The sequence below is a fragment of the Vipera berus genome (genome assembly GCF_964194415.1).
Source record: "Vipera berus genome assembly, chromosome: 3".
NCBI classification, from domain to species: domain Eukaryota; kingdom Metazoa; phylum Chordata; class Lepidosauria; order Squamata; family Viperidae; genus Vipera; species Vipera berus.
In genome coordinates this window covers 145,599,094-145,612,510 of record NC_138204.1, presented here as the reverse complement: position 1 = coordinate 145,612,510, position 13,417 = coordinate 145,599,094, and the positions used below count along the sequence as shown (strand labels likewise).

Sequence of the window (13,417 nt, the reverse complement as noted above, 5' to 3'; positions counted from 1 at the left end):
AGAACAGGACCCTTGTGGACTTCAACTCCCAGAATTCCAGAGCCAGCCAGCTAATCTTCCTAGATTAGGCTTCAGCCTGTGAGGGATGGAAGTGAGCTAATAGCCTGCCCTCTTTCCATGTTAAGGCCTGTTTGTAGCTTCATACCAAGTCTCCTCCTTCCAGTTATTACTTTAGTACATTCTCTTGAGTATCTTAAAATCTGGAGAAGTACAGATTTTGTGCAGTTCTTGTGTTCCAATTAATTATTGTTCAGGAAATGAGAACCGCAAAAGTTCATGTCAAAATGCAGACAAAAATTATTTTTATTCCATCATTAAGTAAAAACACTCCATCTGTTTTTCGTACTATGTATTACTAGGAAACACGGTATTCACATTCAGTGCGTCACTCAGTTATAAAGTTATTTCACTGAATATTATAAACCCAAATCTAGGAGAGAATGGTTTCATTAAGGCCAGCTAGCAAGCTAGCTAAAATATTAACTAATTACTTTCCTCAAAATTAAATCTAGTATTCTACAGTAGTACTCACAAAAGAATATAAAGATGTAACTACCTGCATGGGTTCTGGGTCATATACATTAGCTTTCCCCTCTGAAAGGAAGTATTGTGTTCTACCTTCCATATTGTGCTATGCAGAACAAAATTTCCATAGATTTTTTTTTTCTGTAGCAACTCCATATTCTGGAGTTCCTTTAAGCAGGGCCAATTTGGAGGGTACCTGGGTGTAATAAGGAGAGGAACAATTTGTTTCCATAGACTCTAAGACTAGGGGCTGACATGATAACAACGTTCCAGTATTTGAGGGGCTGCCACAAAGAAGAGGGGATCAACTTATTTCCCAAAGCACCAGAAGGCAAGACAAGAAACAATGGAGAGAATCTAATCAAGGAGAGAAGCAACCTGGAATTAAGGAGAAACTTCCTAACAGTGAGAACAATTAACCAATGGAACAGCTTGCCTTCAGATGTTGTTGGTGCTTCATCACTGGAGGTTTTTAAGAAGAGATCGGACAGCCAATTGTCTGAAATTGTAGGGTCTCTTGCTTGAGCAGGGGGTTGGACTAGAAGACCTTCAAGATCCCTTCCCTTCTATTCTGAATTTGAACTTGAATTTATTGAAGATTTACCTGCTGAATAACATATGTATAAACTACTGATTCTAACATTCCAGAGGTAAAATCTGGAAATCTTTGTCTTTGTTTTTGTAAAGTGATACGATAGAGAGCTAATGATGTCAGACATCAGCTTATTTTTGAAAGTGAAGATGTTGGAATGTACATTATACATACATACATACATACATACATACATACATACATACATACATATATATATATATATCTTTTCTCATATGAAAGATACATACAGTTTAAAAAATCACTTGGTTTTTATCCCAGCTGGCAGAATTCCAGCCTGCATATTTATCCCTTATATTACATTCTTGCCAGTACTCATAGATGCTGCCAGATAACTATATATAGATATGTATGACTAATGTGCTCTCCCCTGTAGTTGCATATGAAAACTAATCTATAATACTCTAATAATCTTCTGTGGTGAAATTGTGCAATTGTCAAATGAAGAATTAGTCCATTTTATTCAGTGGGAGACACCCACTCCCATTGGCATCCTCAGTAGATTTGAATAAATATTTTTAGATAACGATCCAGCCATGTGTTCAAATATGGATTTTAAACAGTTATAAGTTTCTTAAAACAATCCTACTCTGTTTGCTTTTCAACCGCTATATGAAGAGTTTTAGAAAATAAGAAGATGCAAATTATTTTTATGTCTCTGGAAGAAAAACTGCTTTGTGTTAAATAATCCCTTCCTACTTGTTGTTGCTTACACATGTTGGATTCAATGTGTATTTCAGCCAGCACTTTCATTGGCTGGGAAAGACTGGTTTAGAATATTTTCATCTTTCCATTTCCAAAGAACAGGAACTTCAAGAAATGAAGCATGTAAACCAGGGGTCTTCAAACTTGGCCCTTTTATGACTTGTGAACTTCAACTCCCAGAATTCCTCAGCCAGGCACGCTGGCTGAGGAATTCTGGGAGCTGAAGTCCACAAGTCATAAAAGGGCCAAGTTTGAAGACCCCTGATATAAACCCACCAAATAAAAAGGCCATGATTCTTACCTCTTTCCTTTTGTTAGGCTGAGTGCTTAAGAGCAAGCAAATACTTTGAACAGGTAGACAAAGCTGAAAACACAGAAGCTGGAGGCATGTAACTTGATGGCAGAAAATAGAAAAGTGCAAACTTTATATACAGTATAAGCAGGTAGAACCCATTTGCTTTTGTGCTATCCAGATGTGTTATGTCCACAAATTCCAGAGTTCTCTATCAGCCATTATCTGTGCGAAATGAGACCTCTGGAAGTTGTGGTCACAATGCAACTGAGGAGCATCAGGTTAGATAGCCAGTCCTACATCAATTAGTTCTGGCTTCAGTTTTCAGTTCTTTAAAGCCTCTAACATTTTCCCAGTTCAATTATTTAGCTTTCCAAGGTTACCATATCGAAAAATTGGGGACAGTCATCTATTAAATATGCTAAAACATCCCAAAAAAGAAAGAGCAAAGCTATTAATCTTGAACTTGTCAGCTGAATTATTTCCAATGAGCCCCGAGGGCTTGTGTGCTGGAAGCGTTGGAAGGCATTTGTATTAAGCATAATCAATAAGTGCATGTGCTAGTAGATGTATCCAGGTAATTTGTCATCAAACCGTTAAAATATATGTGCAGTGTTACTCTTCTTCATGAAGCACCGTAGCCATCATGTGCTACAAAAGATGAATTACTGCAGGGTTGTCAAAAACAAATCTCAGAGGTCTTAGCAGGCTTTTTAAGGAGTCCCCAGTGTGGTTTCTGATTCTCTATCACACTCCTTGGTGTGGCAGCTATTTCATCAGACTTTCTTTCCATTCCCCTTTAAATTAGCAGCAGGTCATATCTGTAAGCCTGTTAAGGACAGCTAACGTGTTATCTTTCTCACCCCTCAAGATGTAGATGCAGTTGACAATTAAAAAATAAATCCATGCAAACAAAATGGATGCTTTGGGAATATAATTGAGGGCTCCCTAATTCCTGTTAGCAGAGCTCTGGGAAGAAGAGTGCCTGAAACTTTATGTCTCCTGCCAATCAGTTTACACAAGCACAAGGCTAGGTAACTGAATTACTCCGCTGGCTCCTCTATAAACTAACAAAGAGAGATTCCCAAAGGCAGTGCTGATTCCCATGGGACCAGTTAAGCCTTAGATACCTAGTCCCATGTCTAGCACTGTTAATAAGGATATAATATTCACTGCTTTGAGCACCATTCTTTGGTGAAAAGCTGCCATAAAAATTCAGTTCAAACAATAATCCTTGCGTATAAACATTTACAGTACTATAGAGATAGTGAGGTGGACCACATCAGACAATGGTTTAATGTTTTCTGCTAGCTGCCACAGTTGTTCTTTTTTTTTTCTCCACCCTTCATTCAAGCATATCCAGTTCTCAGAGCCTGCCTGGAGAAGTCCTTGCAGTTTTTTTGCCAAGGTTTTTCAAAAGTGGTTTGCCACTGTGTGCTTCCTAGGGCTGAGGAAAAGTAATTGGCCCAAGGTCAGCCAGCATTGTCCCTAGATAGGACTGGAGCTCACAATCTCCTGACTTCTAGCTGGATGCCTTAACCACTATACCAAACTGGTTTTAGTTTTAATGTGAAGATTGCCCTATCGTTCCAGAAGCTGACTGAAAACTATTGAATTGTCCCAAAATATCTTTGAGGGTACCATGTTGAGAAAATTGGCACACATTATATATGTATATGTGTGTATATATATATATATATATATATATATATATATATATATATATATATATATATATATATATATATATATATATATATATATATATATATATATATATATATATATATATATATATATATATATATATATATATATATATATGTATATGTATGTTCAGTTTATCCTGTAATGTCACATTGTCTTAAATACTTGCTATTTTATATTTGTACAGTTTTGAGGAGTCTAGGAATTCCTGGACGAGTCATCACTAACTATTCTTCGGCTCATGATAATGATGCCAACTTACAGATGGATGTGTTTGTGGATGAATATGGAAAGATGGACCCCAAACTCACAAGAGATTCAATCTGGTATATTTGTGGGAGAATTGCAGTTGATTTTGTAATAGTTATGTGACCATAAGTGAGTCTTAGTTTTCTGTCTTATACAATGCGCTAGAATGGAATGAGGGACATGTTGCTGCTTCCCTATATTCCTAGGATTTCCAATCATCAAGGGCAAAGGAAATTGATGCTCAGTGACATCTGGAGGGGCACTGGGAGGAGACAACAATATAGACCACAGTAGTATGATTTAGAGCTAACATGTAACAAAACATTACACCAGAAATTATTCATCAGTTCTATCTACTACCAGACAAGTCTAATCATAAAATTACACAGAGAGCTGTAATGGTTCCATCCCTTGTGTGTCATCTATCAGAGTAGAGTAGAGTAGAGTAGAGTAGAGTAGAGTAGAGTAGAGTAGAGTAGAGTAGAGTAGAGTAGAGTAGAATAGAGTAGAGTAGAGTAGAGTAGAGTAGAGTAGAGTAGATTTGTAGGTTCCCTATTTATGCAGCTTGTAAAGATATTGCCATGTGAAATGGATTTTATACAGCAGGGCTCAGTCTGATGTGAAACTCTTGAGGATTCTGATTTAATTTCCACAAATATTCTGGTCCTCCTTGATTGTGCCTGTTGAATCATCTTGCCCACAAGAATGCCTTAATCAAATGCAGAGCTCTTTTCTCATGCGTCAGTCAAAATCCCTGGCATTTCTCTCCCACTCAGAATAGAAGTCAGAAGCAAGAATAAACCATAGCTTCTAACTCTGGCTTTGTAGGAGTTCCCATGTCATTAACAAACAAACCATGTAAGGCCACACTTTGCTTAGCAGACAAGAAGGAGCAGCTGAGTAGCAAACAGTAGGAAACCTGCCCTTTCACAGAAATTCTGGCTTATTATAATACACAAATACAGCAAGTCTCTCTCACAGCTTCAGCAACATTGTGAATATTTTTATGGTTATTTCAAAGCTCAGTTACTGTGCTTATATATTCTTACTCATACTGCTCCTTTTAGTATGGTCCTTTGCCATTACTCTAATCAGAGAGGAGGAAGCAAGGGAGATTTTGTCTGCCTGAACCTACAGAGAGCATAAAATGGAAAACAAATGAATAGTAATATAACGTACTATTTATCGTTTGTATAATTCTCATTTTAATATAGCTCCCAAAGGAAAGGAGATGGGAATAAAATATGCATCCGGCACATAAATATGTTGTTTGAGGGCGGGGGCAGCCTTTACTCACTTCCCCTATTCTGTTACTGTCCTGCTTATTTATCATGTTAGAGGCTGCCTATAATCAAGTTTTCCTGGCAGCTCATAAAAGGAATCGAATGTAAAAATATATCCATTAAAATATATTCCATCATAAAGCATATGAGCACGGCATAAAAACAAACAGCAACGGTTTCAAGCTGGAATAGATGGAAATGGTTGGGAAAACAGAATGATATTAACTTGATACTGCGGCAAGATTAACGTAGCTGCCAGATGACCCTCTTTCAAAAGTTAATTTAATAGCCAGGGCGCCACCATTGAGAAAGCCTTCTCCTTCCTTTCCCCTATTATTTACTATGTTGTTGCATTTAGAGTCCCTTTTTTTTACTGGGCCAAACCTTAAAAGGTAAAGGTAAAGGTTCCCCCGCACATGTGTGCTAGTCATTTCCAACTCTAGGGGCCGGTGCTCATCTCCGTTTCAAAGCCGAAGAGCCAGCGCTTGTCCGAGGACGTCTCCGTGGTCATGTGGCCGGCATGACTAGACACCAAAGGAGCACAGAATGCTGTTACCTTCCCACCGTAGCGGTCCCTATTTTTCTACTTGCATTTTTATGTGCTTTCGAACTGCTAGGTTGGCAGAAGCTGGGACGAGTAACAGGCGCTCACTCTGTTATGCAGCACTCGGGATTCGACCCGCCAAACTGCCGACCTTCTGATTGACAAGCTCAGCGTCCTAACCCACTGAGCCACCATGCCTAATAGTTTATTCCTTGCTGAAGCCAATAGGTAGTTCCTTCCCAAATCTACAGTGTTCAGAGCCCTGTCATGTACTACCTCTGGCCATTCCCTTTAAGTCACAGGAGACAACAGCTTGCTGAAGCTCCATCTTTAGGTATCTTTCATATTTTCATGTATTTTTCACTCAGTGGACTTATTCTATGACATTGTTTTTTCTCCCCAAGTCTATTCCACTATAAAAGGAAATGAATGCTGCAAATCTACATCAGTTAAGCAAAAGCTCCATAGTGTTTTAAATAGCCTTCTCCCTGTGCTGCCTTCTGGGGGCTTGATTACTTTTTGAACTTTCCCTTTAATCTCATCTCTTCATGGTATATTTATTGCTACATGATGCACATAACCCCTGGGGGCAAGCATTAATTTAACTTATGGTGGGAGCTTTTTTCGATTTTTTTCCTCTGGGTCCTTTTTCTTCATTTACTTTGCTTTCTATCTTCAGTAGAAAGCTTGCTTTAAATTGTTTTGCAGCATGATGTTGATGGGTTGTTAATAGTTTTCTATATCCTGAACCCGTTCTTTAAAACAATCTTAAATATTTGTTAAAGAACATGTATCAAACAATATATTTTAGATTTCTCAAAATTATGTTTTTACTATTAAAATATTTATTGAATGTATATTAAAATGTCTTTGCACAGAGGGAAGTAATCCATAATCATTCATATAAATATTTTAAAATGTTCTCATTTGGGATTTTTGATTCAGATCAATCTTTGCTGTAGTGTTTTTTATGTCAGGATTAAGCTTCTTAAAAGTTTCCATATGTTTTAGTCTAAAATACTCACAAACTCTGAGCCACATTATTAAACATGGTGAATGGTTTGGTTAATAAAAAATAAGTCCAATTTTCAGAACAGAATAGAATAGATTTATTGACCAAGTGTGATCAGACAACACAAGGGATTTGTCTCCGGTGCATAATTTTTTATTTATTTTTATTTTAATTCCATTTATATCCCGCCCTTCTCCGAAGACTCAGGGCGGCTTACAAGCTTAGCAGTAGCCTTCATTCTATGTATATGCCTGCTTATTAGGGCTTTCACACACACACACCAAGCGGCATTATTACAAAGTCAGCTTAATTGCCCCCAACAATCTGGGTCCTCATTTTACCTACCTCGGAAGGATGGAAGGCTGAGTCAACCTTGAGCCTGGTGGGACGCGAACCTGCACTAATTGCAGGCAGCTGGTGTTACTTAAGGAGGCATTAGCCCACTGCTCCACCAAGGCTCTAAGCTCACAATGCACATATAAACAGCAACTAATAAATCATAGGTCAAAGATTAGGCAGTTTATCTGATTTTTCTGGCCTTTGCGATGAAATCTGCATTTATGAACAGGAAAATGCCATCAAAATGTTAAGGATGGAAAATAAGAACAGTAACTCATTCAGATCTGACAAAATAGGAACAACAGAATTGTGACAAGTACTGGTCATCAAAGTCAAAGATGGTTGTATACGCTCAATTACAAGAGAAAGAGGTATAGATCTCTGCCTTGATGAAGAACAGGTTTGTGGAGTCCTAGATGCTGAAGGACTCTACAATTCAACCCTGAGCTACATATATTTTCTTTTATTGGAACATGTTTATAGGTTCACACCTCTAAGCAATTTCCCCTATTAGGCACCATCAGCAAGGCTCTGTGAGAATAATTTAGCATCACACCATTCTCAGCTATGTTTTTTAAAAATATAGTTTGTATCATTTTCTTTGGATAAATCCTTTTTCCCTTGACGTCCTGCTTTGTTAACTCCTCTGACTGACAATTTTCTGCCTTTTTTATCACAGCTTTCATTTCTATTTTGAAATGCCTTGTTAGTCAAGAGTCAGATTTCTTGCTGTTCTCCTTTCTTCCTCTGCCCATTATTAATTAAATAGTCTCCGTTTAACAAACTTTATATTTGCTGAAATGTTACTACTAACTGTTACTTTAATAATTTAATTAGCTTTTTGTGTACTGGCAGGGAACATCTTTTTAAACAGGAAATTGTTGCATCCCCTCCTCCTGCATTATTCTGTCATAGCTCAAAAATTTCTTGAAGCTTATCTTGCAGATTTTTCTCAACATAGTTACACGCTTTCTATTACACCAATAAACCAATGGAAAGACATTTATAAGGCCTCCCTTTTTCTTTTCCTATGAAATAGTCTGAGCAAATGAGAAAAGCATTGAGCTAGGCTAGGGTGATGCTTCTCTTAAAGATTAACCAGCCAACAAAGAGTGAAAGCCAGAATTGAAAGGCAAAAGAGAAAAATATTGCAGCCGAGAAAGGTCCCAACCTGCAACCTTGCAACTTTTCTAGCCCTCCCTGATCAGGCTGACCACTCCTGAGCCTTTGAAGGTGGTCCAAGTTGCATCTGAAAATTCCAGATTTAAATCCCAGAGGGCTCCTCTCAATGTCTGAACTTCAATACTTCAAAGAACCTTTTGGCACTCTGTTCAAGGGCCAATGCTCCTCATTATTTTAATCCGTAGTAGTTGTGCTCAGGTTGGCTTTTATAGTTTGGGAAGAGGCGTTGTTCATGCAGCAGGCCTTCAACTGACACACCTAGGTTGTGTCAGACAGCTCAGTGGGTTGTGTCTCTCAATACAATATCCTATTTATTGAGCTAGCTATTTTTGAGGTAGGATTTGCTGCTGTTGCAAATTTGGAAAGAGTAATGCTTTCCCCTGCTAGTGTATTCCTTCTTTACAGATGCTTCCCCTGTTCTAAAAAATGAATACACACAGGTTGTTGAGGAGAAACATCCTAAGTCTTCCAGATAAGGGACCTCCTTTTCTTTGTGTGTAAGAATAAATGTATTTGGGCAGCAGTAATAAAAGAATGCACTGGGGTCTCCAAACTTGGCAACTTTAAGACTTGTGGACTTCAACTCCCAGAATTCCTCAGCCTGGGGAATTCTGAGGGTTGAAGTCCACAAGTTTTAAAGTTGCCAAGTTTGGTGCCCCTACACTAGAAGCCTAATTGTTAAGAAATGCACAACTGGAGACTACCAAGACTCCCAGTGCATAGCATTAATTCTTACATAGACATTGGTATAAAAATTCTTCCTGCAACACAAGTGAATGCACACAATTGATTCAACATGCTCTAGCATAGTCTTGCCCAATCTGAGATATACCAGCGCTACTAAGACTATAATTTGAAGAATTCCTAGCCAGGATGGGAAGACTGCACGAGATGTTCCTCATGGCTATAAAATAGTGAAATAGTCACCTGCCAAGATTTGCCAGTTTTGAATGGGATCACTGTATCAGCAAACTAGCATTAAGCAGCATTGTTTCAAGGAACCAAATCTATGGAAGGAAAAAAACCCAAAAACAAACCTGGAAATCAGGTTACAAAAACATTATTAAATTTATAAAAAAATGAGTTGAGAAAGATTTTGTCATTCCTTTAGTAGTGTCATAGAAAGATAGATGATATAGGGAGGGAAGGAGAGAAATCTTTACAAGAACAAGTATTGTTATTTCTATTCAGTGTTAATAAATGGCACATCTGGAGTCCAGAATACCCCTTTGTTGTTATTTTCTTACGTAAAGGAACTATCATTGCTGGAATGAAGCTTGGATGTCCCGACCTGACCTTCCTCTTGGTTTTGGTGGCTGGCAAGCTGTAGATAGTACTCCTCAAGAAAACAGTGATGGTAAGCATCTCTTTTCCTTTCTTTGCTCCAGCTCAGGCTTGTTTTAAAGAAATTCTCATGTAGCAGAATAGTTGCCACCTGGAAAAGCACGACATATATAATATTTTTTACCCATTTTCCTATTCTTACAGTATCACAACTTAGGTCTCTAAATTAAGCTGAGACTAAGTCTTGTTCACCAAACAAAGAAACCACAATGGAGACATTTAAAGGAGTCTTACTTCACAAACCTCACTTTCTAATCACTTTTGGAAATTGCTCATAACTACTTCTAAACTGTTCAAGACCTTTGGACTGACAAGTTTGAAATTGCTGGATAAGTCTGCCCTCCATCCTGAATGAAAGAAAATTTTAATCCTAAAGTGAAAAATGTAAAGAATCAGAAATAAGCAGCAGAAAGCTAAATAAGATTTTGATCTTAAAATGTTATTTGCAGTTAAAACTGGAATATTGAAACTTTTAAAATAACATTATGGAATTAATTATAAAGAATATAAACACCTACTTGCAAGAAATATTTTGTGTTGGTTTTTACAAGACCAAACAAAGATAAGCAATTTCTTGATATCAAAAAATAGACATAGAGAGAGAGAGACCAACATTTTTAGATAGAAAAAAGCTTTGCAAGGCTGTAAAATGTTGCAAATTGTTACAACAGTGAAAATACTGAAAGAGACTTTTGAACAATGGAATCAGAAAATAGTAGCCACAATATTAAGGATATCAGTAACGATGTCTCCTTATGTCCAAAAGATGCCATTGATAGATTAGAACAAATTTTATCTGAAAAAATAGAGATAGTATTAAAAGTAGATTTGACAGTTGACAGGTTAAAAAAATGATTTAGAAAAGGTTATTTTATTGAATCTACAAAAGGATCTGGCTGTGATTTGAACTTTAAAATGGAAATACAAATGACAGACCAAGAGAGTGACTTGGATTCTTTTTTCTTACTGGATTTACAAAAGATGCTTGTTAAAATCTTGAAGAACTCTGTGCAATGGGACGAAGAAGAAATGAAGAGACATCAAATCCTATGAGAGTTTTTGAATGAATCGAAGATTAAGACTGTTTGAAATAAAAGGAAGGAATATAAATTTGGTTTGTTTGATCATATATATAAGTCATCCCAAAACTTAGCAGAAAGCTGCAAAAAATAAGTGCAACACAATTCATTTGGATTTATAGAAAGGGGACAGCCTTAAGGTACACTGAAAAGAACCTGAAGTTAGAAAAAAGTCTGTACCATTATGTGCATCACAGGTATGACAACAGAGGGCATTTAGATTTTAACATCCATATTGAACAAAGCTGGGAAAATGTTAAAATGAGCTATAGATGAACATTTGAGGTGAGATGGTCCATGAAGCAAACAGCACAAAACCTAATTGCTAATGGAAGATAAATAGGCCATTTCGTTTAAAAAACAACTCCTAGCTATGTCAGTAGAGAGAATTTAATTGTGGCTGGATTTGTTTCAGTCAAGAGGAGATTTTCAGGAAGATTCACTTTGAAATATTTCATGTCATGAGACATGTATTAGCAACAGTGTTTTTGGTTAGATTTGATTAGGTTTATTTTGGGTTGGATTTATGTACGGTAAGTGTTTAAAAAAACCACAAAGTTGCTTGTTATGGACATCTAAATTAAAGATGAAGCAAGTCTCAGCTATGAGAAATACTATATGGAATTATTCAGAATTGAGGTCAAAGAGGTTTATTTCCTTGGAGATATATTTAAGGGTATGGACTTAGTGATTCTATAGTATTGAGATGGCATTTAGTTTAGCAGAGCAAACCACATCATCAATCCCAAATCTACTAAACTAGCTTATGGCCCCAGATGCCCCAGCTGCCACCCTTGTTAGCTTTTGGCCATTGAATGGCAAAAGTACTCTCAAGTAGCAAAAACATTTCTCCTATGTTTTTCATAAGCAGGATGCTTTCTGCAGAACTTTGAATCAGAAAAAGAAAGAAAGAAAGAAAGAAAGAAAGAAAGAAAGAAAGAAAGAAAGAAAGAAAGAAAGAAAGAAAGAAAGAAAGAAAGAACAACTATTAATTATCATGTAGTTAAATGCTTCTATAACCTGAGCATTTTTTTTCAGAATGTATATATATATATATTAGAGATCATGTATGTGTAATGAGAATTTTTTTGTTCTTTGGGAGAGACAAATATTAGCATATTAGTATATGGCTGTCAAAGAACTCTAATAAATGTTTGTAAATTTGATTCATATTGACTTTGCTTTAATTATGTAACTTTTCAAAGGTTTGCCTTTGCCATGGTCTCAGGCTGACAGCAGATTGAGTAGATAGTATTAAAAGATTGGACATCAGCAGTAACTAAGCAAGGAAGATGGTTGGGTTCTGGATTATAGCACAAGTTTTAGAACTTGGATCACAATTTGATTGTTCACATGCAGGCATGTATCGTTGCGGTCCAGCTTCAGTTCAAGCCATCAAGCATGGACATGTCTGTTTCCAGTTTGATGCACCTTTTGTTTTTGCAGAGGTATGCATTTATGCAAGGGGCTTTTCTTCAAATGGGTTCAGTAAAAATATGATTGAGATTGAAGTAATTCTTTACTATTAATTTACTTAAAATTTATTTTTATTTGTCATTTAGCATTTGAAAAGCTTGTTGATTTCTAATCTATTTCAACAAAAATATTACTTATAACTCTGTAACTACTATTTCACAGTGCAAAGGTAGGTCCTTGCCTAAAAACCACTTACTCAGTGACCATGGTGGTACAACAAGTTCTCGTACTTACTGCCGTTGCAGCAACCCCGGGTCATATGATTGCAATCCAAGTACTTGGCGACCATCTTGTAATTGCTATGTTGGAGCATCCCACAGTCACATAACCATCATCTGCCAACCTTCTTTGCCAGATTTCTACAAGCAAAGACAATGAGGGAGCTGGCAGGAAATCACAAATCATAACCAAGTGATGGTTGTATGGCATGGGATTCGCCTAATGACAGCAACTGAAAATGGCAGAATTTCTGTTAAAAGTGGTGCAGTCACCTGACATGGCACTTTACGACCATGTCACTTAGCAAGAGAGATTCTGGTCCCAATTACTGTCATTAAGGAAGGATTACTTGTATTCAGCACTGAACAAAACCTCCAGGATAATATATTTGCTATCTAGAAGTTAAGGTTTAAGTGGACCCTCATCTAAAGTATAAATTGTTTCTCATAAATTATTTAGCACAGGGGTCCCCAACCTCAGATCTGTGGACTGGCACCGGGCCTTGGCATGCCAGCAACTGGTCCGCACAAACAAGCAAAGCCCCATCCGTGGGATGCAGGCAGCACACAAATCACACACCCTCCGGTCCACGGAAGAACCTCTCTCCAAGGAACTGGTCCCTGGTGCCCAAAAGGTTGGGGACCTGTGATTTAGCATTTGTGAGAATGTTAAAAAACGCCATTTTCAGAGAAGCTTGCATGTTCATTTTGCCTGCTGACTACATCTTTGCATGAACTACTGTCCAAAGCAGTAGCTCGTGCAGAGGTACAAAGGGAAATCTCCTAAGAAAATTTGCATCAAAAGTCATTGGATAATCTAGTCACAAGGCTTGTAAAAACCTAGTGAAA

The 13,417-nt window shown here is 37.3% G+C and overlaps 1 protein-coding gene across 2 annotated transcripts in view; it reads left to right on the top strand.

The window, feature by feature from the left end:
* F13A1 (coagulation factor XIII A chain) overlaps positions 1–13,417 on the top strand; it is a 127,728-nt gene that overhangs the window by 70,242 nt on the left and 44,069 nt on the right. For both annotated transcript variants that reach the window (XM_081324191.1, XM_081324190.1), the window contains 3 exons: positions 4,030–4,168; positions 9,705–9,808; positions 12,234–12,322. In XM_081324191.1, coding sequence (XP_081180317.1) covers positions 4,030–4,168; positions 9,705–9,808; positions 12,234–12,322 — 332 coding nt within the window. The remainder of the gene's footprint in view (positions 1–4,029; positions 4,169–9,704; positions 9,809–12,233; positions 12,323–13,417) is intronic.